At 38.8% G+C, this 23,130-nt stretch overlaps 1 protein-coding gene across 1 annotated transcript; it reads left to right on the top strand.

Moving 5' to 3' along the window:
• The first annotated feature begins 6,459 nt into the window (after positions 1 to 6,459).
• Positions 6,460 to 11,478, top strand: LOC128692001 (uncharacterized). The gene is made up of 5 exons (XM_053780980.2): positions 6,460 to 6,670; positions 7,013 to 7,143; positions 8,710 to 8,901; positions 10,211 to 10,320; positions 11,188 to 11,478. The coding sequence occupies exons 1-5, from the start codon at positions 6,481 to 6,483 to the stop codon at positions 11,369 to 11,371; spliced, it is 807 nt and encodes a 268-aa protein (XP_053636955.1). The 5' UTR covers positions 6,460 to 6,480; the 3' UTR covers positions 11,372 to 11,478.
• The last annotated feature ends 11,652 nt before the right edge of the window (positions 11,479 to 23,130 follow it).

Genomic DNA, 23,130 nt, shown 5'->3' on the forward strand with positions numbered 1-23,130 from the left:
TAGTATATTTTTTTTAATTTTGCTCCAAAAGAATCTTAGAAAACTTACCTAACCTTATTATAACAAGAACAATTTATTTTAGCCTAACCCAACTAAATATATTTTAGATTTGTTTACAATAATTTAATACTAAACAAACACAGTGAAATATATTTTTTTTCGTTAGGTTCAGAATGATTTTGGCGAAATTATTGCATACACAAATTTTCACTTGTCCTATATGGCAAGATGAGCGTTGCTATTTAAGCCAAGATCGCAAGTTCTGCCTATTCGGCACGACATATATATATATATATATATATATATATATATATATATATATATATATATATATATATATATATATATATATATATATATATATATATATATATATATATATATATAAGGAATTCGCAAGAGCAGGCGAAATATACGCAAACACTGATCTCTGGCTTAAGGAGAATCGAACCTACGAACCTTGGAACAAGGCACGCAGTGTTATACCAATCTCACCACACTGGACCAAGCAGGCTGTATAGCCTGCTCTTGCAAATTCCTTGCATTGTTAAAATCTCTAGTAAGGCTGATGCATGCAGGGGATGAGATGAAAAGCTGTAAAGCCTTCTCCCTGAAAGCTGGCTGTCTTGGATCAAAGTTTAGCGCAACCTGGACGCCAAGGTATTGGTCCAGTGTGGTGAGAATGGTATAGCACTGCGTACCTTGTTCCAAGGTTCGTAGGTTCTAGTCTCCTTAAGCCAGAGATCAGTATATATATATATATATATATATATATATATATATATATATATATATATATATATATATATATATATATATGAATGGTTCAGAGAACCGACACATTGATAAATTAGACACATATGCAACTCTTGGGTATCTTTATTGAGGAAACGTTTCGCCACACAGTGGCTTCATCAGTCCATACAAAGGAGAATCTTGAAGAACAGTAGGAGAATGAGGTAATCAGTCCCTCAACCTTGAGTCGATGTGGTCAGTCCATCAGTTTGATGGACTGACCACATCGACTCAAGGTTGAGGGACTGATTACCTCATTCTCCTATATACACTATACTCCTATATACACTATACTATATGAGTATATACTCCTATATACTCATTCTCCTATATACACACACCCCAGAGGGGTGTGTGTATATATATGCTTGTACATGTGTAGTGTGACCTAAGTGTAAGCAGAAGTAGCAAGACGTACCTGAAATCTTGTATGTTTATGAGACAGAAAAAAGGACACCAGCAATCCTATCATCATGTAAAACAATTACAGGCTTTCGTTTTACACTCATTTGGCAGGACGGTAGTACCTCCCTGGGCGGTTGCTGTCTACCAACCTACTACCTACATATATATATATATATATATATATATATATATATATATATATATATATATATATATATATATATATATATAAATAGATACATATAAATATATATATATATATATATATATATATATATATATTTTATATATATATATATATATATATATATATATATATATATATATATTTTATATATATATATATATATATATATATATATATATATATATATATATATATATATATATATATATATATATATATATATATATATATATATATATATTATATATATATATATATATATATATATATATATATATATATATATATATATATATATATATATATATATACATATATATATATGTCGTGCCGAATAGGCAGAACTTGCGATCTTGGCTTAAATAGCAACGCTCATCTTGCCATATAGGACAAGTGAAAATTTGTGTATGCAATAATTTCGCCAAAATCATTCTGAACCTAACGAAAAAAATATATTTCACTGTGTTTGTTTAGTATTAAATTATTGTAAACAACTCTAAAATATATTTAGTTGGGTTAAGTTAAAATAATAAAGCTAAAATGATAAAGCTAACAGAATTCTTGGCTTCATATCTAGAAGTATAAATAATAGAAGTCTTCAGGTTGTTCTTCAACTCTATATATCCTTGGTTAGGCCTTATTTAGACTATGCTGCTCAGGTATTACAGAATGGATATAAATGGTCTGGAAAACGTACAGAGGAGGATGACAAAGACGATCCCATGTATCAGAAATCTTCCCTATGAGGATAGACTGAGGGCCCTGAATCTGCACTCTCTCGAAAGACGTAGAATTAGGGGGGATATGATCGAGGTGTATAAATGGAAAACAGGAATAAATAAAGGGGATGTAAATAGCGTGCTGAAAATTTCCAGCCATGACAGGACTCGCAGCAATGGTTTCAAGTTGGAAAAATTCAGATTCAGGAAGGATATAGGAAGGCACTGGTTTGGTAATAGAGTTGTGGATGAGTGGAACAAACTCCCGAGTACAGTTATTGAGGCTAAAACGTTGTGTAGTTTTAAAAGTAGGTTAGATAAATACCTGAGTGGGTGTGGGTGGGTGTGAGTTGGACCTGACTAGCTTGTGCTGCTGGGTCTGGCGCCGTGTTCCATCCTTGAGTGGAGGTGACCAGACTGGGTGGGTCATTGATCTAATCCCGGGGGGGGAGGACATGGACCTGCTCCGCATGGGTCAGTAGGCCTGTTGCAGTGTTCCTATGTTCTTATGTAAGTTCCTTTTGGTGCAAAATTATAATTTTTTACATCAACATTAATAAAAAAATATATCTTTAAACGTATAAGAGAAAATTTTCGAAAGGACTTAATTTTAAATGAGTTCTTGCTAATTGACCAGTTTTACATATTCGGCATATATATATATATATATATATATATATATATATATATATATATATATATATATATATATATATATATATATATATATATATATATACATACATATATATATATATATATATATATATATATATATATATATATATATATATATATATATATATATATATATATATATATATATATATATGCAGGACAAGCCACCGGGGGGGAGGGGGAAATCTTTATTTGGCTCGTCCTGCATAGTTAAGATCGCCCGTCTCCTATTGTTTGCATATATATATATATATATATATATATATATATATATATATATATATATATATATATATATATATATATATATATATATATATATATATATATATATATTTAATAAGTCGGCCGTCTCCCACCGAGGCAGGGTGACCCAAAAAGAAAGAAAATCCACAAAAAGAAAATACTTTCATCATCATTCAACACTTTCACCTCACTCACACATTATCACTGTTTTTGCAGAGGTGCTCAGAATACAACAGTTTAGAAGCATATACGTATAAAGATACACAACATATCCCTCCAAACTGTCAATATCCCAAACCCCTCCTTTAAAGTGCAGGCATTGTACTTCCCATTTCCAGGACTAAAGTCCGGCTATATAAAAATAACCGGTTTCCTTGAATCCCTTCACTAAATATTACCATGATCACACTCCAACAGCTCGTCAGGTCCCAAATACCATTCGTCTCCATTCACTCCTATCTAACACGCTCACGCACGCTTGCTGGAAGTCCAAACCCCTCGCCCACAAAACCTCCTTTACCCCCTCTCTCATTTACAGAACTACGGCTAGCCGGGATTCGACCCTGCGTCATAATGTCCGGCTCCGTGAGAACAGTACAACGTACCCATCGCTCTAACCACTGGACCATCAATTCTCAAACACCAGGCTCCCAGTAGGACAGGGCGTGTTTTCCTGATGCGAGAACATACGTGGCCGTGGTGAACTCAGAGACTAATTTCAATCATATCCCTGGATATTAGCTAAACATGGTGACACAGATTCGAATCCCGGTTAGCCGCAGTTCTGTTGATTCAAAATCAATTATTTCATGATTTTATTAATATATAATGTGTGTGTGTACTCACCTATTGTGGTTGCAGGGGTCGAGACTCAGCTCCTGGCCCCGCCTCTTCACTGATCGCTGCTAGGTCCTCTCTCTCTCTCTCTGCTCCTTGAGCTTTGTCATACCTCGTCTTAAAGCTGTGTATGGTTCCTGCCTCCAGGACTATTCCACTTCCTGACAACTCTATGACTGAAGAAATGTGTGTGCGTGTGTGTGTAGCGCCTATTGTCTACGGGGTCCCTTTACTTTTCTGGGGTCTGGCTGTGTTGTACAAATACTGTCTATGTACTTATACGACACATGTCATGTGTCCACTACATGCGATGAAACATTTAGTTAATGAGCTTAGAACAGCCCATGTAGAAAGTGAAAACGAGCTATATTTCATTCTCTGAGTTTTTTTTTCTTTGAGCGATTCTTTGATGAAGGGTGTACCGGCGCGAGAGTACTGTTTTCCACAACTGACAATGAAGTAAAGATAATCAAAAGGTTAATTGTAGTTTGATTAAAATGAGTTTATTGGTCACTAGTGCAGACCAGGGAAGCAACCAATGAACGTACACATGCTGAGTCAGGACTGAATAATAGTAGGAAGAGAGGATCCGCCTAGGAAGTGACAGGAAGGTCCTGAACTGCGGACGTACAATCTGCAAGTTCATGGCCCTGAACACCACAATGGTCAGGGACCCAGTATAGGTAAACATTTTGTCTTTATTAAGTGTGTATAAAAAAAGACTGTCTATTATTTGAAAATCAGTTAAACCTTATTATATATATAATTGGAAAATGAAAAAGGAAAGTCTTAAGGCCCACCGATAACGTATATTTCAATGTTTACACTATGTACACACCGAAATATCTTAAATATTCCAGGGACTGAAGTATACTTAATATTCCAGTAGAATCTAGGTTGACTGCAGCCTTAAAACCTTCTTTTAATCCGTAGAACTAAGCAAATGAACTAATAATACTTTGTACACACTTCTCCGAGCAACCAGTCACTCTGACACTCATGTCTGATGTACATTAGTATAAATCATACTTTTCTCTGCAATAAAGAAAAGAGGTTACTTTATCTAGTTTCTTTATTGTACATTTGTTCATACAGTAGAGTCGGTATTAGAGTATTTTATGTAAATATAAATACGCTTGGATGTATCCAAATTAATTAGATACCATAGTTTATTTCAAGATTTTTCTTTGATACAACAAAAATACGCTGTAGAGATTTCCTTGAAAATAGATTACCGTAGAGCTTTCTTTGAAAACAAGAGATACTCTGTAGAGCTTTCTTTGACAAGATATACTGTAGAGCTTACTTTGGAAACAAGAGATACTCTGTAGAGCTTTCTTTGACAACAACAGATACTATGTAGAGCACCACTACTATACTAATGTAGAGCAGGTTTTATATACAGACGAAATGGCATAATGCCGAAGGTGAACGGAAATAAAGTCACAGGAGAAAAAATCTCTGAAAGTCAGTTTTAGGTAAGCAAAAGTCACGGGAAAAATGTCTCAAAAAATCTGTTTTAGCTAGGAAGAAGTCAGATTTTATTTAAATATCATAAAGTTATTCTATATCAGTTATTAACTGACGGTTGGATTAGTTAGGTAAGGTTAAGTTAGGTCAAATAATTTTACCGGATTGAATTTTCTTCTGTTGATCTTTTTCCAAGATTCTTGCTGACAAATATAAAGACTAATGCACAAGCAAAGTTTTGATGGCTGAACTAGCATTACCTTGTACCTAGTTCAGCCATCAAAACTTTGGGGCCCGGTCCCTGGACCCATTGTGTACCTCTGTAATCTGTAAATACCTTTGTAACTTGTCATGATTGTGACTAGACCTACCTGGAGTTCATTACCTTTGTAAATTGTGAGTTCATTACCTCTGTAACTTGCTCAGCTATCAAAACTTTGAGGCCCAGTCCCTGGACCCATTATGTACCTCTGTAATCTTTTGACTACCGCCCACAGGATGGGTATGGGGTGCATAATAAACATATTAAACTAACTAACTAAACTAATGCACAAGCTTCTATGGTGACGATGTTTTGCTGTTCAGAGAGCAAAACGTTGTCTCAGTAATTGCTCATACTGCAAATTGTGTACTCTTCATACTCTCTACACAAATATAGACTATTATTTTTTTTATTTGTTATATATTTAATTGAAAAAAAGAACATTAAAGGAAGGAAAGGTGAGAAAGTTAATTTAAAATCTTTATTATGCAACCCGTACCCATCCTGTGGGAGGTAGTTAAAAAGATAACAGAGATATATAATGGGTCCAAGGATTGGTCAGCAAAATTTTGATAACTACAGTGTTATTAACCTATTTTACATATTTATACATGGTTAAAGTCGTAATTAGTTTTTATGCAGACGTGGATAAAGTCACGAAAAATATTTGTGTAGCTTATATGTGGGTCTGAATTATTTATAGTATCTTATATTTTTCAAAGTTATGATTGTGTAAGAAAGACAGAGTAAAGCTGGCGAGGGAGAGAACGATGACCTTGAAGTAAAGGCAATCACTATCAGCCTCAACTTACGACATTTTTCCCTACTAGAAACCTAGACCCACATCATAGTTTTAAGAATGTAGACATACAAACATTACCATGAACCCGGTGACGCCAGAAGTCTCGCAGGAGAGAGTATTAAGAGTTTCCAAGCAAATATTAGCCATGTTTTGTCCTCGGATGAAGGTTCCGTTCGTAGTATATATAGGTGGCCGGCCCCTCACTACATCACATCAACATACCAGGCTACCAGCTACTGCGCTTGTACCTCTCAAGTTCTGGTCTACAAGTAAGTTGTTATTCTCTGAGTGATGGAAAATATACGACATAATAAGATATTAAACTAACTAAACCTATTATAATCAAGGAACTGATGCAGAGTATTTCTAAAAGAAGAGAATAATACCAATTGTATAATTAAATTTTAGTTATTATAATCTTGTTAATCAGAAACTCCATTTTCGTATGTAAATATCAACAAATTATATTCTCTGTAACATGCACAAGATCCGTTTGATCCAGCTCAAACTATGGTAGATTTTCAGAAGTGTTTCTAGTATCCTGTATTGTGTTGTAAAGATATATATTTTCTTTAAATGCAGAAACTAATGTAAACCTATATTAATTCTAGACAAAGTCATGAAGCTGATAGGCCTGATAGTGGGCGTGTGGGCGTGCATATTGGTGTCGTATATTGAAGTGGAAGCGTCACCATGTTGTGGCGTGGGCGTGGTTGCTGTGGGCGCCCTCGCATTTACTGGGGTAATGATGCTTTCCTTTAATTCTGTTTTTGTTTCGCTTGAGTTACAGAACGTTTTATCATACAAAAAAAAAAACTAGGCATACTCCAGTGTAAAATGATATTATAAATAATGAAGAACTATAATTCCCATATATTTCCGACAATATTTAAAACAACTCATACTTAATAGAGCAGCAAGATTACTATCAAAACTTTGAGGCCCAGTCCCTGGACCCACTATGTACCTCTGTGATCTTCTGACTACCACCCACACCATGGGTATGGTGTGACTACCACCCACAGGATGGGTATGGTGTGACTACCACCCACAGGATGGGTATGGTGTGAGTACCCCCACAGGATGGGTATGGTGTGACTACCACCCACAGGATGGGTATGGTGTGAGTACCCCCACAGGATGGGTATGGTGTGACTACCACCCACAGGATGGGTATGGTGTGAGTACCCCCACAGGATGGGATGGGTATGGTGTGACTACCACCCACAGGATTGGTATGGTGTGAGTACCCCCACAGGATGGGTATGGTGTGACTACCACCCACAGGATGGGTATGGTGTGACTATCACCCACAGGATGGGTATGGTGTGACTACCACCCACAGGATGGGTATGGTGTGAGTACCACCCACAGGATGGGTATGGTGTGACTCCACCCACAGGATGGGTATGGTGTGACTACCACCCACAGGATGGGTATGGTGTGACTACCACCCACAGGATGGGTATGGTGTGACTACCACCCACAGGATGGGTATGGTGTGACTCCACCCACAGGATGGGTATGGTGTGACTACCACCCACAGGATGGGTATGGTGTGACTACCGTCCACAGGATGGGTATGGTGTGACTACCGTCCACAGGATGGGTATGGTGTGACTACCGTCCACAGGATGGGTATGGTGTGACTACCACCCACAGGATGGGTATGGTGTGACTACCGTCCACAGGATGGGTATGGTGTGACTACCGTCCACAGGATGGGTATGGTGTGACTACCGTCCACAGGATGGGTATGGTGTGACTACCACCCACAGGATGGGTATGGTGTGACTACCACCCACAGGATGGGTATGGTGTGATTACCGTCCACAGGATGGGTATGGTGTGACTACCACCCACAGGATGGGTATGGGCTGCATAATAAACATATTAAACTGAAATTTAAGTGAAGTCAAGAAAGTTAAAATACTCATCTGAGATAGTCAGACTCATCAGATTTCTGTTCATACAAACGGGAACCTTGTTACCCCAGGTTAAATCTTCATAACTGATCCTTATGAATGCCTGTAATAATCATGTGCTTAATGTAAATATTTATAGTGCAAAAAAATTGTGAATTTAAGATGAAAAAAAGTTTGCTTTAAGGTACACTTATATCATTCCACTTTAACATGTGCTATAAAGGTATTGAAAAAAAAAACTGAAAATACGAAAAGTACTGTATATTTCGGTTTACCACTGAGGTCCTCTTCAGCAGAATCTGCTGGAGGTGCGTTTGTGTCACTGACCAGTGTATATTACACTTTTGTGTTGGGATACATTACAAAGTTTCTTCCTGGCACAGGGTGTGATCGCAGGTAGACACCACCAACGTCACCACCACCACCATCACCACATCCATGAGTGTCTCTCCTGCGGGTGCGGTGGCTGTGGTGGTGCATGTGGCTGGTGTGGTGGTAATTACTATGGTAGGAGACGTCGCAGGAGCATCAGCGCTTTCATAGAAGACGCCGAGATCCAACAAGCGTATAAGAAGGTAAAAAAATCTTTATCATTTCACAATAAGGCGAAACTATAAGACTGTAAAATCACTGTGCTCAAAAATTTATGTCACTGCGCCATGTAACAACTTGTTGACAAGGTGTAACGACACTGGGTCTGAAAACCCTGCAGAAAATTACCTATACTCTATAAATAAGAGTAATACTGGTGGACAACTAATGTTCTTTGAAAGCTTTTGATATACTTATCGTTAGGTAAGGTTTGTCAGGAAACAGGACAATTGTTTCCTGTTCTGTTGTAGATTCGCCGGTATAATCGCCCGGCTCGGGGCTTTTCCAAGAGGTAGCCCGGCCTTGGCACCCTGTCGAGGGAGTCTCAGAAATTGTGTCCTAACGCCGAAATTTCTACGTATAAACACAAGAGGTTTGGAACACGGTTAGGTTAAGTAACATTTGTCAGGAAACTGGACAACTGTTTCCTGACGCGGGGTTTTAGTTATGTGATGACACCGCAGCTGGAGCTTTTGGCCATCTGACCGAGGCCTTCCGCTGGCTTACCGGTCCTCCCCTTTAAAAGCTATGGTTATGATTATAACCATTATTTAGAAACATACTTATCAACTCATAAGTTTCTTAAATTTATACATCTGCCTAATGTTAATTTATACCGTAAAATGCTATAATTTTTCTGAAGATAAAAGTGTGTAAACACAAGCAGCTCTGGCATTTCTTTGCACTTTTCATAGGTATTTTTTTTTCACATTTACAATCACGGGTTTTATTATGATTTCTTAAAATATTGATTACCATTATTACTGATAGATACATCGGGCACAAGTGTTTGAGGTGACATATAAGGCTCAGTCGTTTACCAAGAAACTAGTAATATCTCAGATTAATAGTTAAGCAATAATATTTTGGGTATGCATTATTTAAGATAATCTTTTTATTATATTGTTTTGAAATGTTACTGATATGATGTCTCCAGAGACATTTACGTCGTAATGAAATAATGGATTTCCAACGTTAATAATAGTAATAATAATAATAATAATAATAATAATAATAATAATAATAATAATAATAATAATAATAATAATAATAATAATCTTACTTCTACAAGTACAGTACATGATACAGCTAAGACAGACTGACGTGGGTGACATCATTGGCAGAGCATTTCAGACAACTTAGTTTAAGCTTATCCCCCAGGATGTTACCTACAACAGGTAGGTAACCTACACCCAGGTACCTATTTCTTGCTAGGTTAACATGAGCATCAGGTGTAAGGAAACATGCCCAGTGTTTCACCAGTGCCATGTATAATAGATGCCTTGTTTACAGGTCGCAGTAGAGGACAAGGATCAGTGTGGGTTACGAGTGGTATGTGAGCTGGCACAGAAAGACCCCCGTGAACTAGCTGAAGATGAAATTCAAATACTTCTACCCTACCGGTGAGTTCTCAGCTTTTGCCCCACAGAAAAAAACATCACTCATTGCTGGTCATGAGAAAACAGTCTGTGTCATCCAGTCTAGGTTAGACCATACCAGTGCCAAATGTAAGCTTCAGAGAGCAATATCAACTTCACTTTAACTGTTTCGGAGTCTTCAATTAAATCATATGTTTAAACTTCTTCGATTGCTAATCTCTCGAATGACCTAAGTATTTATGATTATGCTCATTTTTCATTTTGTACTGTTACAAATATGTTGGCAAGTACAGGGTGTTTCTGTCGTAGTCCCGAGTTCTTACTCCCGGGGCCTCCTACGAATGATACACCCTGCACATGCAGTAATTTTCTCCCGATTTCTCATTCATCCACCCTGCTAGAATAAAAGTCGAGGTATCAAACTTAAAATAGACCTGGCAACAAATTTTTGTAGTTGTCCGTTCCTATTATGGATTTAGTGAATACAGCTGAACTAACAATACACTTTTCAAAGTTACTAATTAACATTACAAATTCAACATGAAGCTTTATCCCCCCCCCCCGGTAGAGAATTTTGCTCTAAAAATATTCTTCTAGTAATCTAAATATAAATCTAGGCTATAAGTATAGACTAAACACCTTAGGTCATAAGATTGTCAGGAGGTCGACAAGTAGTTAGAGAAATACTAATTGTAGTGATGCCTTTTATTGATACCAATAGTTGCAGTAGAGTCCACCAGTTGTACCAATAATGGACTCTATTGCAACCTGGGTTCCTTTTTTTTTACCAAGATTTTAATTGATAATTGACAGTGAAATAACAGAAATCTAATTTAATATTAACTGAGGTACGCTATTATTGTCTTAAAATTCTGATGATGTCATTGACAGTGGAGCTGGGGAGAGTGATGGCACTACGTACGGGAACTATGATGAGGCAGCCTGGCATGGTCAAGAAGGTCACAGCTGCCCTTCTAACTACCCACTGTGTGCCTTCACTGCTGACCAGGTCATGACTGAGTATCGCAAATACATCAAGAACAACGGAACGTTTGCTGTAACCTCTGCGTTGTGAAAAAAATGCTAGGCTTTTTCTAAGCGTTCGACATAAAGCTCATTTAGGAAATGAATACATTTATTTAAAAACTATGTATTAAAGTATATTGCAAGAAGAAGTATGAATCTTGTTTCTATAAAATATACCTAATGTCTAATATCTTATTCTGCATATCTGCTTTCCTTCTTAATAAATTTGGAGAGGGTTAGACTTCCTAGTCTTGGAAATAACAGAAAAAACTGATTAAATGTGCGACTGTGACAGTGGGATGGAAATTCTGAAGGTTTATACTGTAGTTCACTCAGTGGACCTTCACTCTCCGTATTGTTGCATTTATTGGCTATTTCTCGAGAAACTGACTAAAAATCGTATGCAAAAAAAAAAAAAATTTGCTTTTGTTTCAAGAGGATGGAGTGATAAGATGGTAAAATTTCTGGGTGGTAACTAAATCGATAGAAATAAGCATCTTCATGAAGTAAGTCATTGTTGTATATATACAGTGTATAGATATACACTTCCGTATAAATATACACTGAGATATAACCTCTTGGTTTATATACGAGATACACCTCGCCGAATATCTGTTCCGAAATGTGCAACTCTCCGCGTGCTTTATATACAGTTCTAGAGGCGGTACCTCCCTATATATATATATATATATATATATATATATATATATATATATATATATATATATATATATATATATATATATATATATATATATATATATATATATATATATATATATATATATATATATATATATATATATATATATATATATATATATCGTGCCGAATATGTAAAACTGGTCAATTAGCAAGAACTCATTTAAAATTAAGTCCTTTCTAAAATTTTCTCTATTACGTTTAAAGATATATTATTTTCTTTAATGTTAATGTAAAAAATTTTAATTTTGCACCAAAAGAATCTTAGAAAATTTACCTAACCTTATTATAAAAAGAGCAATTTATTTTAGCCTAACACAACTAAATATATTTTAGATTTGTTTACAGTAATTTAATACTAAACAAACACAGTGAAATGTATTTTTTTCGTTAGGCTCAGAATGATTTTGGCGAAATTATTGCATACACAAATTTTCACTTGTCCTATATGGCAAGATGAACGTTGCTATTTAAGCCAAGATCGCAAGTTCTGCCTCATCGATACCATGCCTAACCCTTCTAGGGTAGGGTAGGTGCCTGAGCCCGAGACTTTACCTCATAAGACTGTCATTCCCATTTGCTCCCTTGGGGCGGGGATGGCAGACCAGAGAGGCCTAGCTTGTGGCTAGGCCTGGGGACAGTTGGTCCCAAAGATGAGGAGGTACTTGTGCCTCCTCCCATGGGAGACTTAGGTCTCAGACACTCCCTAAAGAGGGAGCCAAGGCCGGGCCACCACTTGGAAAAGGCCCGGGCCGGGAGAATACCCGCTCATCTTTAATAATAATAATAATAATACTAAGTTCTGTCTATTCGGCACGACATACATATATATATATATATATATATATATATATATATATATATATATATATATATATATATATATATATATATATATATATATATATATATATATATATATATATATATATATATATGTATACATATATTATAAATATATGTATATATACCTGGAGAGAGTTCCGGGGGTCAACGCCCCCGCGGCCCGGTCTGTGACCAGGCCTCCTGGTGGATCAGAGCCTGATCAACCAGGCTGTTACTGCTGGCTGCACGCAAACCAACGTACGAGCCACAGCCCGGCTGGTCAGGAACCGACTTTAGGTGCTTGTCCAGTGTCAGCTTGAAGACTGCCAGGGGTCTATTGGTAATCCCCCTTATGTATGCTGGGAGGCAGTTGAACAGTCTCGGGCCCCTGACACTTATTGTATGGTCTCTTAACGTGCTAGTGACACCCCTGCTTTTCATTGGGGGGATGTTGCATCGTCTGCCAAGTCTTTTGCTTCCGTAGTGAGTGATTTTCGTGTGCAAGTTCGGTAATGGTCCCTCTAGGATTTTCCAGGTGTATATAATCATGTATCTCTCCCGCCTGCATTCCAGGGAATACAGGTTTAGGAACCTCAAGCGCTCCCAGTAATTGAGGTGTTTAATCTCTGTTATGCACGCCGTGAAGGTTCTCTGTACATTTTCTAGGTCAGCAATTTCACCTGCCTTGAAAGGTGCTGTTAGTGTGCAGCAATATTCCAGCCTAGATAGAACAAGTGACCTGAAGAGTGTCATCATGGGCTTGGCCTCCATAGTTTTGAAGGTTCTCATTATCCATCCTGTCATTTTTCTAGCAGATGCGTTTGATACAATGTTATGGTCCTTGAAGGTGAGATCCTCCGACATGATCACTCCCAGGACTTTGACGTTGGTGTTTCGCTCTATTTTGTGGCCAGAATTTGTTTTGTACTCTGATGAAGATTTAATTTCCTCGTGTTTACCATATCTGAGTAATTGAAATTTCTCATCGTTGAACTTCATATTGTTTTCTGCAGCCCACTGAGAGATTTGGTTGATGTCCGCCTGGAGCCTTGCAGTGTCTGCAATAAGACACTGTCATGCAGATTCGGGTGTCATCTGCAAAGGAAGACACGGTGCTGTGGCTGACATCCTTGTCTATGTCGGATATGAGGATGAGGAACAAGATGGGAGCGAGTACTGTGCCTTGTGGAACAGAGCTTTTCACCGTGCCTGCCTCGGACTTTACTCTGTTGACTACTACTCTCTGTGCTCTGTTAGTGAGGAAATTATAAATACATCGACCGACTTTTCCTGTTATTCCTTTAGCACGCATTTTGTGCGCTATTACGCCATGGTCACACTTGTCGAAGGCTTTTGCAAAGTCTGTATATATTACATCTGCATTCTTTTTGTCTTCTAGTGCATCTAGGACCTTCTCGTAGTGATCCAATAGTTGAGACAGACAGGAGCGACCTGTTCTAAACCCATGTTGCCCTGGGTTGTGCAATTGATGTGTTTCTAGATGGGTGGTGATCTTGCTTCTTAGGACCCTTTCAAAGATTTTTATGATATGGGATGTTAGTGCTATCGGTCTGTAGTTCTTTGCTGTTGCTTTACTGCCCCCTTTGTGGAGTGGGGCTATGTCTGTTGTTTTTAGTAACTGTGGGACGACCCCCGTGTCCATGCTCCCTCTCCATAGGATGGTAAAGGTTCGTGATAGGGGCTTCTTGCAGTTCTTGATGAACACGGAGTTCCATGAGTCTGGCCCTGGGGCAGAGTGCATGGGCATGTCATTTATCGCCTATTCGAAGTCATTTGGCGTCAGGATAACATCGGATAGGCTTGTGTTAATCAAATTCTGTGGCTCTCCCATAAAAAATTCATTTTGATCTTCGACTCTCAGTCTGGTTAGCGGCTTGCTAAAAACTGAGTCATATTGGGACTTGAGTAGCTCACTCATTTCCTTGCTGTCATCTGTGTAGGACCCATACTGGACGTTGTTCTCGACTTTGATTTGGCATAGGAGAAGAAATACTTTGGGTTTCTTTCGATTTCATTTATGGCTTTTAGTTCTTCCCGCGATTCCTGACTCCTATAAGATTCCTTTAGCTTAAGCTCGATACTTGCTATTTCTCTAACCAGTGTCTCCCTACGCATTTCAGATATATTGACCTCTTTTAGCCGCTATGTTATTCTTTTCCGTCACCTGTAAAGGGAGCGCCTGTCTCTTTCTATTTTACATCTACTCCTCCTTTTTCTTAGAGGAATAAGCCTTGTGCATACATCGAGTGCCACCAAGTTAATCTGTTCTAGGCATAAGTTGGGGTCTGTGTTGCTTAGTATATCTTCCCAGCTTATATCGGTTAGGACTTGGTTTACTTGGTCCCACTTTATGTTTTTGTTATTTTAGTTGAATTTGGTGAATGCTCCCTCGTGACTAATCTCATTATGTCGATCTGGGGCTCCGCGCATACATGTCTGAACCTCAATTATGTTGTGATCTGAGTATATTGTTTTTGATATGGTGACATTTCTTATCAGATCATCATTGTTAGTGAAGATGAGGTCTAGTGTATTCTCCAGTCTAGTAGGCTCTATTATTTGCTGGTTTAAATTGAATTTTGTGCAGAGATTTAAAAGCTCGTGTGAGTGTGAGTTTTCATCAGAGCTGCCTCCTGGTGTTATTACTGCAACAATTTTATTTGCTATATTCCTCCATTTTAGGTGCCTTAAGTTGAAATCCCCCAGGAGCAAGATGTTGGGTGCAGGAGCTGGAAGATTTTCCAGACAGTGGTCAATTTTTAACAGCTGTTCCTGGAATTGCTGGGATGTTGCATCCGGAGGCTTGTAGACTACCACAATGACTAGGTTTTGGTTCTCGATCTTTACTGCTAAAACTTCCACTACATCATTTGAGGCATTAAGCAGTTCTGTGCAAACAAGTGACTCTGCAATGTACAGGCCAACCCCCTCCTTTTGCCTGTTCACTCTGTCACATCTGTATAGGTTGTAACCTGGGATGCATATTTCGTTGTCCAAGTGATCCTTCATGTGGGTCTCAATGAAAGCCGCGAACATTGCCTTTGCCTCTGCATGCAGTCCACGGATGAAAGGTATTTTGTTGTTGCTGGCTTTAGACCCTGTATATTTGCAAAGAAGAATGTCATCGGACTTGTGGTATTGTTGGTACTGGGGGGGGGGATTTTTTTCCGGCATTAGTATCTGTATCTGTTGGTTTGGAGTGGAGGCCATCGACTGTGGTTCCACTCCAGGAATGACTGGATTTGGTGTACGATTTCTGCCATTTCCTGCCAGTTTTTTTCCTTCCTGGCACTAGAAAACCTCTCCCTCTTGAGTGGCTGTGGCTACCCAGGTTTTCCCATGGCTTGGATGTTTTGTATCTTTTTGTCCCCTTTAGATGGTGTGCCTGGCAATTTAAGTTATAGCACAGTCTTTCCTGTACTGAAGAGGTACACATTTCAGGGTGAAAAAGCTTACAGGAAGGGAGTTTGCATTTTCCTGTTGTCATATGGGCACGGCATTTTCTAGGGTGGTCATAGTTGCACGTCCCGTCTGTTTTTCCAGATTTCCCATGTCTGCAGATACCAAGTGCATAGTATGTGCACAGGCTTGGTTTCCGTTTGCCTTGGGTTTCTGTGACTGTATTCCCTGTTGGTGCATGTTTACCTGTCTTATTCCTATCCTCCCTAGCACCAACAATGGAGCTCCCACCAGTTGTTTTTGGTAATATATCCTCACTATTGCTAGTGGAGTCCTCTTGTTTGCTATTTCCTGTGGTATTTCTAGTTTGCAATATTGGTTTTATCTTATCTTTGACTACACTTGTTTCCCCACTACGGCTCCTGTCCCCTATGAAGTCATTTATATGCATTCCTTCCTGCTTATAATTCCCGACTACCTGGACAAAATCTCCAGCTTCACCATTACTGTCTCCCAGGACAGCACCTCCAGCTTCACCATTACTGTCTCCCAGGACAGCACCTCCAGCTTCACCATTACTGTCTCCCAGGACAACACCTCCAGCTTCACCATTACTGTCTCCCAGGACAGCACCTCCAGCTTCACCATTACTGTCTCCCAGGACAGCACCTCCAGCTTCACCATTACTGTCTCCCAGGACAGCACCTCCACCTTCACCATTACTGTCTCCCAGGACAGCACTATCAGCCCCACATTTACTGACTACCAGGACATCATCTCCAGCCTTACTGTTTCTGACTACATGTCCAGTATCAAGGGCAGTACCATTCAGTCCAGACTTTTTATGTTCCCATCTGTTGTAGAAAGCTTCCTGGTTTTCTATGAAAGCAGCTTTGATGTTGACATCTTTTAATACCCTTGTGATTTTAGTCCACAGATTTATCTCATTTGGGCATACCAAAAAACATTTCCCTGTTTTAATACTGCTTGTAGCTAGTTCTTGGATATCTGCACAAGGGGCGTAACACCAATTTCCACAAAAATGACAATTTATCCATGTGGAAGCCCGTTTGTTTGATTGACTGCAGACTACACAGAGCTTCATAATGATTTGAATGGTTGATTTACTGTAATTCTACTAGCAACCTCTTGAATACTCTGTTAATATTATATATATATATATATATATATATATATATATATATATATATATATATATATATATATATAGATATATATATATATATATATATATATATATATGGAAAGCATATAAATCTATAGGGGAAGGAAAGAGGGGTAGGGGTCGTCCTCGAAAGGGTTGGAAAGAGGGGGTAAAGGAGGTTTTGTGGGCGAGGGGCTTGGACTTCCAGCAAGCGTGCATGAGCGTGTTAGATAGGAGTGAATGGAGATGAATGATACTTGGGACCTGACGATCTGTTGGAGTGTGAGCAGAGTAATATTTAGTGAAGGGATTCAGGGAAACCGGTTATTTTCATATAGTCGGACTTGAGTCCTGGAAATGAGAAGTACAATGCCTGCACTTTAAAGGAGGGGTTTGGGATATTGGCAGTTTGGAGGGATATATTGTGTATCTTTATACGTATATGCTTCTAAACTGTTGTATTCTGAGCACCTCTGCAAATATATATATATATATATATATATATATATATATATATATATATATATATATATATATATATATATATATATATATGTGTGTGTGTGTGTATATATATACCTCTCGATGTATAGTGTTATTTGTGTACCTTGGGGTATATACGATCATATGTGATTAAGACTACACTAACACATGCAGGTGGACACAGTAGGTCAGTCTGACACAAGTTCAATGACAAATAGTGAAAAGTAATTTAGGATATTTAGGTCTAAATTATGACGGGTGGTTTACCTGGAGTTTACCTGGAGAGAGTTCCGGGGGTCAACGCCCCCGCGGCCCGGTCTGTGACCAGGCCTCCTGGTGGATCAGAGCCTGATCAACCAAAGGCTATATATATCTTGGTTAGTATTTGTATAATAGCCAATAACACTTAATCTTAAATAATATAAAATATTTTACAAATTTTAACAAATTTATTCTAACTTCGCTTAAAAAAAATCTAAAAAAAAAAAATAAAAATCTTTAAAAATTATTGGACATTTTTAAAGAATGTTTATCTTATTTAAAGATTAATTTCAAAATATAGCAGTGTGTTTATTCAATAAATTTAGCCTTCACGTGCTGATAATTCTAACTTGTTTATTCACAGATTTCTAATATGAAAAAGTATTTAATTAACACAGATAAGACGATACCAAAACTTTGGCTGATACCGATACTCAATTTTCAGCCGATACCGATACTTTGCCTATACTTTTTGTTTAAAATCATAATGACTTTGTTCATTATATAAGTAATGTTCATTCCACAGTGGATGTTAACACAGGAAGACTAAACATTAAATAACTTAATTTCTCTTAGATGATGTCATCACTTGACCTGAAGATTATTTACTAGTTGTCATAGTCACTTGTCAATAGTGTGTGTGTGTGTACTCACCTAATTGTAGTTGCAGAAGTCGAGTCATAGCTCCTGGCCTATGTGTGTGTGTGTGTGTATGAGTAACCCTCACACTCGTGAGGTACTGTGTATGTTGATATTTTTAAACAATATTATATTAATATTTTAAAAAATATCGGCTGGTATTGGTCGCTTTTCACCGATACCAATATCCTAAAAATGGCTGATACCCGCCGATACCGATTCATTGGCACATCCCTAATTTTAACATATGGCTTCTTGAAATATGTAAATAAAACATTATCTGTTATTTCAATATATTGTCTTTATCTTTTTACTGTACAAGAACACCGAGTCAAATTTCCTATTAACCTCCAACAACCTTCATTATGTTTCGTTCAGATCTTTATTTACCTTAATATATGTACTGTGGTAACTACAGTACACACAAGTTATTCTGATTTTAACAATTATATACTTCTTAGTGTACATACGTGACATTCGATGGTAACTTACCTAGGATAGTTCTTCAGTTCCAGAAAACAGACTGAATCTAGTGTATATCATGTCAATGAAAGCATATTTTTTTTTTTTATGTGATATCAATCTGTATTCAGACTGATAGAGTTCGACTCCCAGGGGATTAAAAATTCCCCCGAGGCGCATGTTCATGGCCACGATAGAAGTATCATTCAAGGACTGGGTAAACAGTCATTGCTATTTATTCTGCAGGGGAGACCCAAGGATAAACCCTTTGGCAAACTTCTCAGTCTTGATAACGATAATTACTGCCGCTACTACACAAATACTCTGAATTTATGTAACTCTCTTAACCATTACAAGCTAATATCAACTATATTTAATATAAAAGACAGTTAATTACATCTTTATTTACTACAAGTACATGTACATGGTATACAGTCCTAGCTGACATCAATGACATACTACTATATAGAAACCCACTTGTTATGCAGAGCACTTCCGGCAAATTAGGTTCTTGTCCTAGGATACGACCCACACCAGGCGACTAACTCTAGGTACCTATTTTACTGATGGATGAACATAGACAACCGGTGTAAATAAAGACGCCCAATGTTTCTACCCTCGCTGGCAATCGAACGCAGACCCTCGCCGTGTAAAGCGAAAGCTTTAGTGATCAGGCCACGGGGCACCGTAAAGTGTATATGCTTAGGAATTTACTTTAATCCCTATTTCAGAGAGTGAAAAAACTTTTATAGTAGTGTACAGGTGAATTCAGTCTTAGTGGTTCTTATGGCATTTTTTGAACCTGACTTTTAAAAAAGTTTCTGTTTTAGTACTAAGAGAATCACAAACTTGTTTAAATATTTTACATATATATTAATTCCCAGAAAACATGAATTACAGGTAACGTGACATTAATAACAATAATATATTCAGTGACAAGTAAATTCCACCTTGAAAACAACAAATCATGATCAAACTCGAACTGAATGTGTAAAATGGGGAGTTGCAGCAATAAATTCTGTTAGCCTAATAAATTCGAAGGAATAAATAACAATATCACTATCGTAAACAGGGTTAAACCACATTTTATACTGTCCATAAAAATCAGTAGCGTATAAATAAATGTGAAAAATGAATTCAGTGATGAAGGCCTCTATGGAGGATGGATGTGGGAAATATACTCATGGTTATGCAAATACACGTCGATAAAAAAACAGAGGCGTATATATTTGTGCTTCAACACACTGTATTGACCGTAAGTTCATCCCAAAATTTTTTTGCTGATGTTAATTCCATGTGACTTCTATCACAGTATTAACTCTATAGCAATGAATTGAATATAGAAATTTCAGCTTTGTCTTTTATGTACTTTTTCGAAACTACCTCAACCACGTTGTTATTATGAAGGTTAAGAGGACACCGCTTCGTGTTAATGACGGTGATGTAGAGGAGGTAACCTTGACGTCTGTCCTTGGATAGTATACAGGAGCCTCGGTTATCCTCTGTGTCACACATCCTAGTTGTGGTACACAGCTGTGTCACACATCCTAGCTGTGGTACACATCCTAGCTGTGGTACACAGCTGTGTCACACATCCTAGCTGTGGTACACAACTGTGTCACACATCCTAGCTGTGGTACACATCCTAGCTGTGTCACACATCCTAGCTGTGTCACACATCCTAGCTGTGTCACACATCCTAGCTGTGTCACACATCCTAGCTGTCACACAACCTAGCTGTGTCACACAACCTAGCTGTGTCACACAACCTAGCTGTGTCACACAACTTAGCTGTGTCACACAACCTAGCTATGTCACACAACCTAGCTGTGTCACACAACCTAGCTGTGTCACACAACCTAGCTGTGTCACACAACCTAGCTGTGTCACACAACCTAGCTGTGTCACACAACCTAGCTATGTCACACAACCTAGCTGTGTCACACAACCTAGCTGTGTCACACAACCTAGCTGTGTCACACAACCTAGCTGTGTCACACAACCTAGCTGTGTCACACAACCTAGCTATGTCACACAACCTAGCTGTGTCACACAACCTAGCTGTGTCACACAACCTAACTGTGTCACACAACCTAGCTGTGTCACACATCCTAGCTGTGTCACACAACCTAGCTGTGTCACACAACCTAGCTATGTCACACAACCTAGCTGTGTCACACAACCTAGCTGTGTCACACAACCTAGCTGTGTCACACATCCTAGCTGTGTCACACAACCTAGCTGTGTCACACAACCTAGCTGTGTCACACATCCTAGCTGTATCACACAACCTAGCTGTGTCACACAACCTAGCTGTGTCACACAACCTAGCTGTGTCACACAACCTAGCTGTGTCACACATCCTAGCTGTGTCACACAACCTAGCTGTGTCACACAACCTAGCTGTGTCACACAACCTAGCTGTGTTACACATCCTAGCTGTGTCACACATCCTAGCTGTGTCACACAACCTAGCTGTGTCACACAACCTAGCTGTGTCACACATCCTAGCTGTGTCACACATCCTAGCTGTGTCACACAACCTAGCTGTGTCACACAACCTAGCTGTGTCACACATCCTAGCTGTGTCACACATCCTAGCTGTGTCACACATCCTAGCTGTGTCACACATCCTAGCTGTGTCACACAACCTAGCTGTGTCACACAACCTAGCTGTGTCACACAACCTAGCTGTGTCACACAACCTAGCTATGTCACACAACCTAGCTGTGTCACACATCCTAGCTGTGTCACACATCCTAGCTGTGTCACACAACCTAGCTGTGTCACACAACCTAGCTGTGTCACACATCCTAGCTGTGTCACACATCCTAGCTGTGTCACACAACCTAGCTGTGTCACACAACCTAGCTGTGTCACACATCCTAGCTGTGTCACACATCCTAGCTGTGTCACACATCATAGCTGTGTCACACATCCTAGCTGTGTCACACAACCTAGCTGTGTCACACATCCTAGCTGTGTCACACAACCTAGCTGTGTCACACATTCTAGCTGTGTCACACAACCTAGCTGTGTCACACAACCTAGCTGTGTCACACATCCTAGCTGTGTCACACAACCTAGCTGTGTCACACAACCTAGCTGTGTCACACAACCTAGCTGTGTCACACATCCTAGCTGTGTCACACAATCTAGCTGTGTCACACAACCTAGCTGTGTCACACATCCTAGCTGTGTCACACATCCTAGCTGTGTCACACATCCTAGCTGTGTCACACATCCTAGCTGTGTCACACAACCTAGCTGTGTCACACAACCTAGCTGTGTCACACAACCTAGCTGTGTCACACAACCTAGCTATGTCACACAACCTAGCTGTGTCACACATCCTAGCTGTGTCACACATCCTAGCTGTGTCACACAACCTAGCTATGTCACACAACCTAGCTGTGTCACACATCCTAGCTGTGTCACACAACCTAGCTGTGTCACACAACCTAGCTGTGTCACACAACCTAGCTATGTCACACAACCTAGCTGTGTCACACAACCTAGCTGTGTCACACATCCTAGCTGTGTCACACAACCTAGCTGTGTCACACAACCTAGCTGTGTCACACAACCTAGCTGTGTCACACATCCTAGCTGTGTCACACATCCTAGCTGTGTCACACAACCTAGCTGTGTCACACAACCTAGCTGTGTCACACACCCTAGCTGTGTCACACATCCTAGCTGTGTCACACAACCTAGCTGTGTCACACAACCTAGCTGTGTCACACATCCTAGCTGTGTCACACAACCTAGCTGTGTCACACAACCTAGCTGTGTCACACAACCTAGCTATGTCACACAACCTAGCTGTGTCACACAACCTAGCTGTGTCA

Source organism: Cherax quadricarinatus, chromosome 15 (genome assembly GCF_038502225.1).
Source record: "Cherax quadricarinatus isolate ZL_2023a chromosome 15, ASM3850222v1, whole genome shotgun sequence".
In the NCBI taxonomy this organism is placed as follows: Eukaryota; Metazoa; Arthropoda; class Malacostraca; order Decapoda; family Parastacidae; genus Cherax; species Cherax quadricarinatus.

Excerpts from the sequence above, each read along its gene's own strand:
- LOC128692001 (XM_053780980.2), top strand. The coding sequence starts at position 6,481 with ATGAACCCGGTGACGCCAGAAGTCTCGCAGGAGAGAGTATTAAGAGTT. Across the intron at positions 7,144-8,709 it reads GCGCCCTCGCATTTACTGGG|GGTGTGATCGCAGGTAGACA; the intron begins GTAATGATGCTT and ends TTCCTGGCACAG. Across the intron at positions 10,321-11,187 it reads CAAATACTTCTACCCTACCG|TGGAGCTGGGGAGAGTGATG; the intron begins GTGAGTTCTCAG and ends TGTCATTGACAG.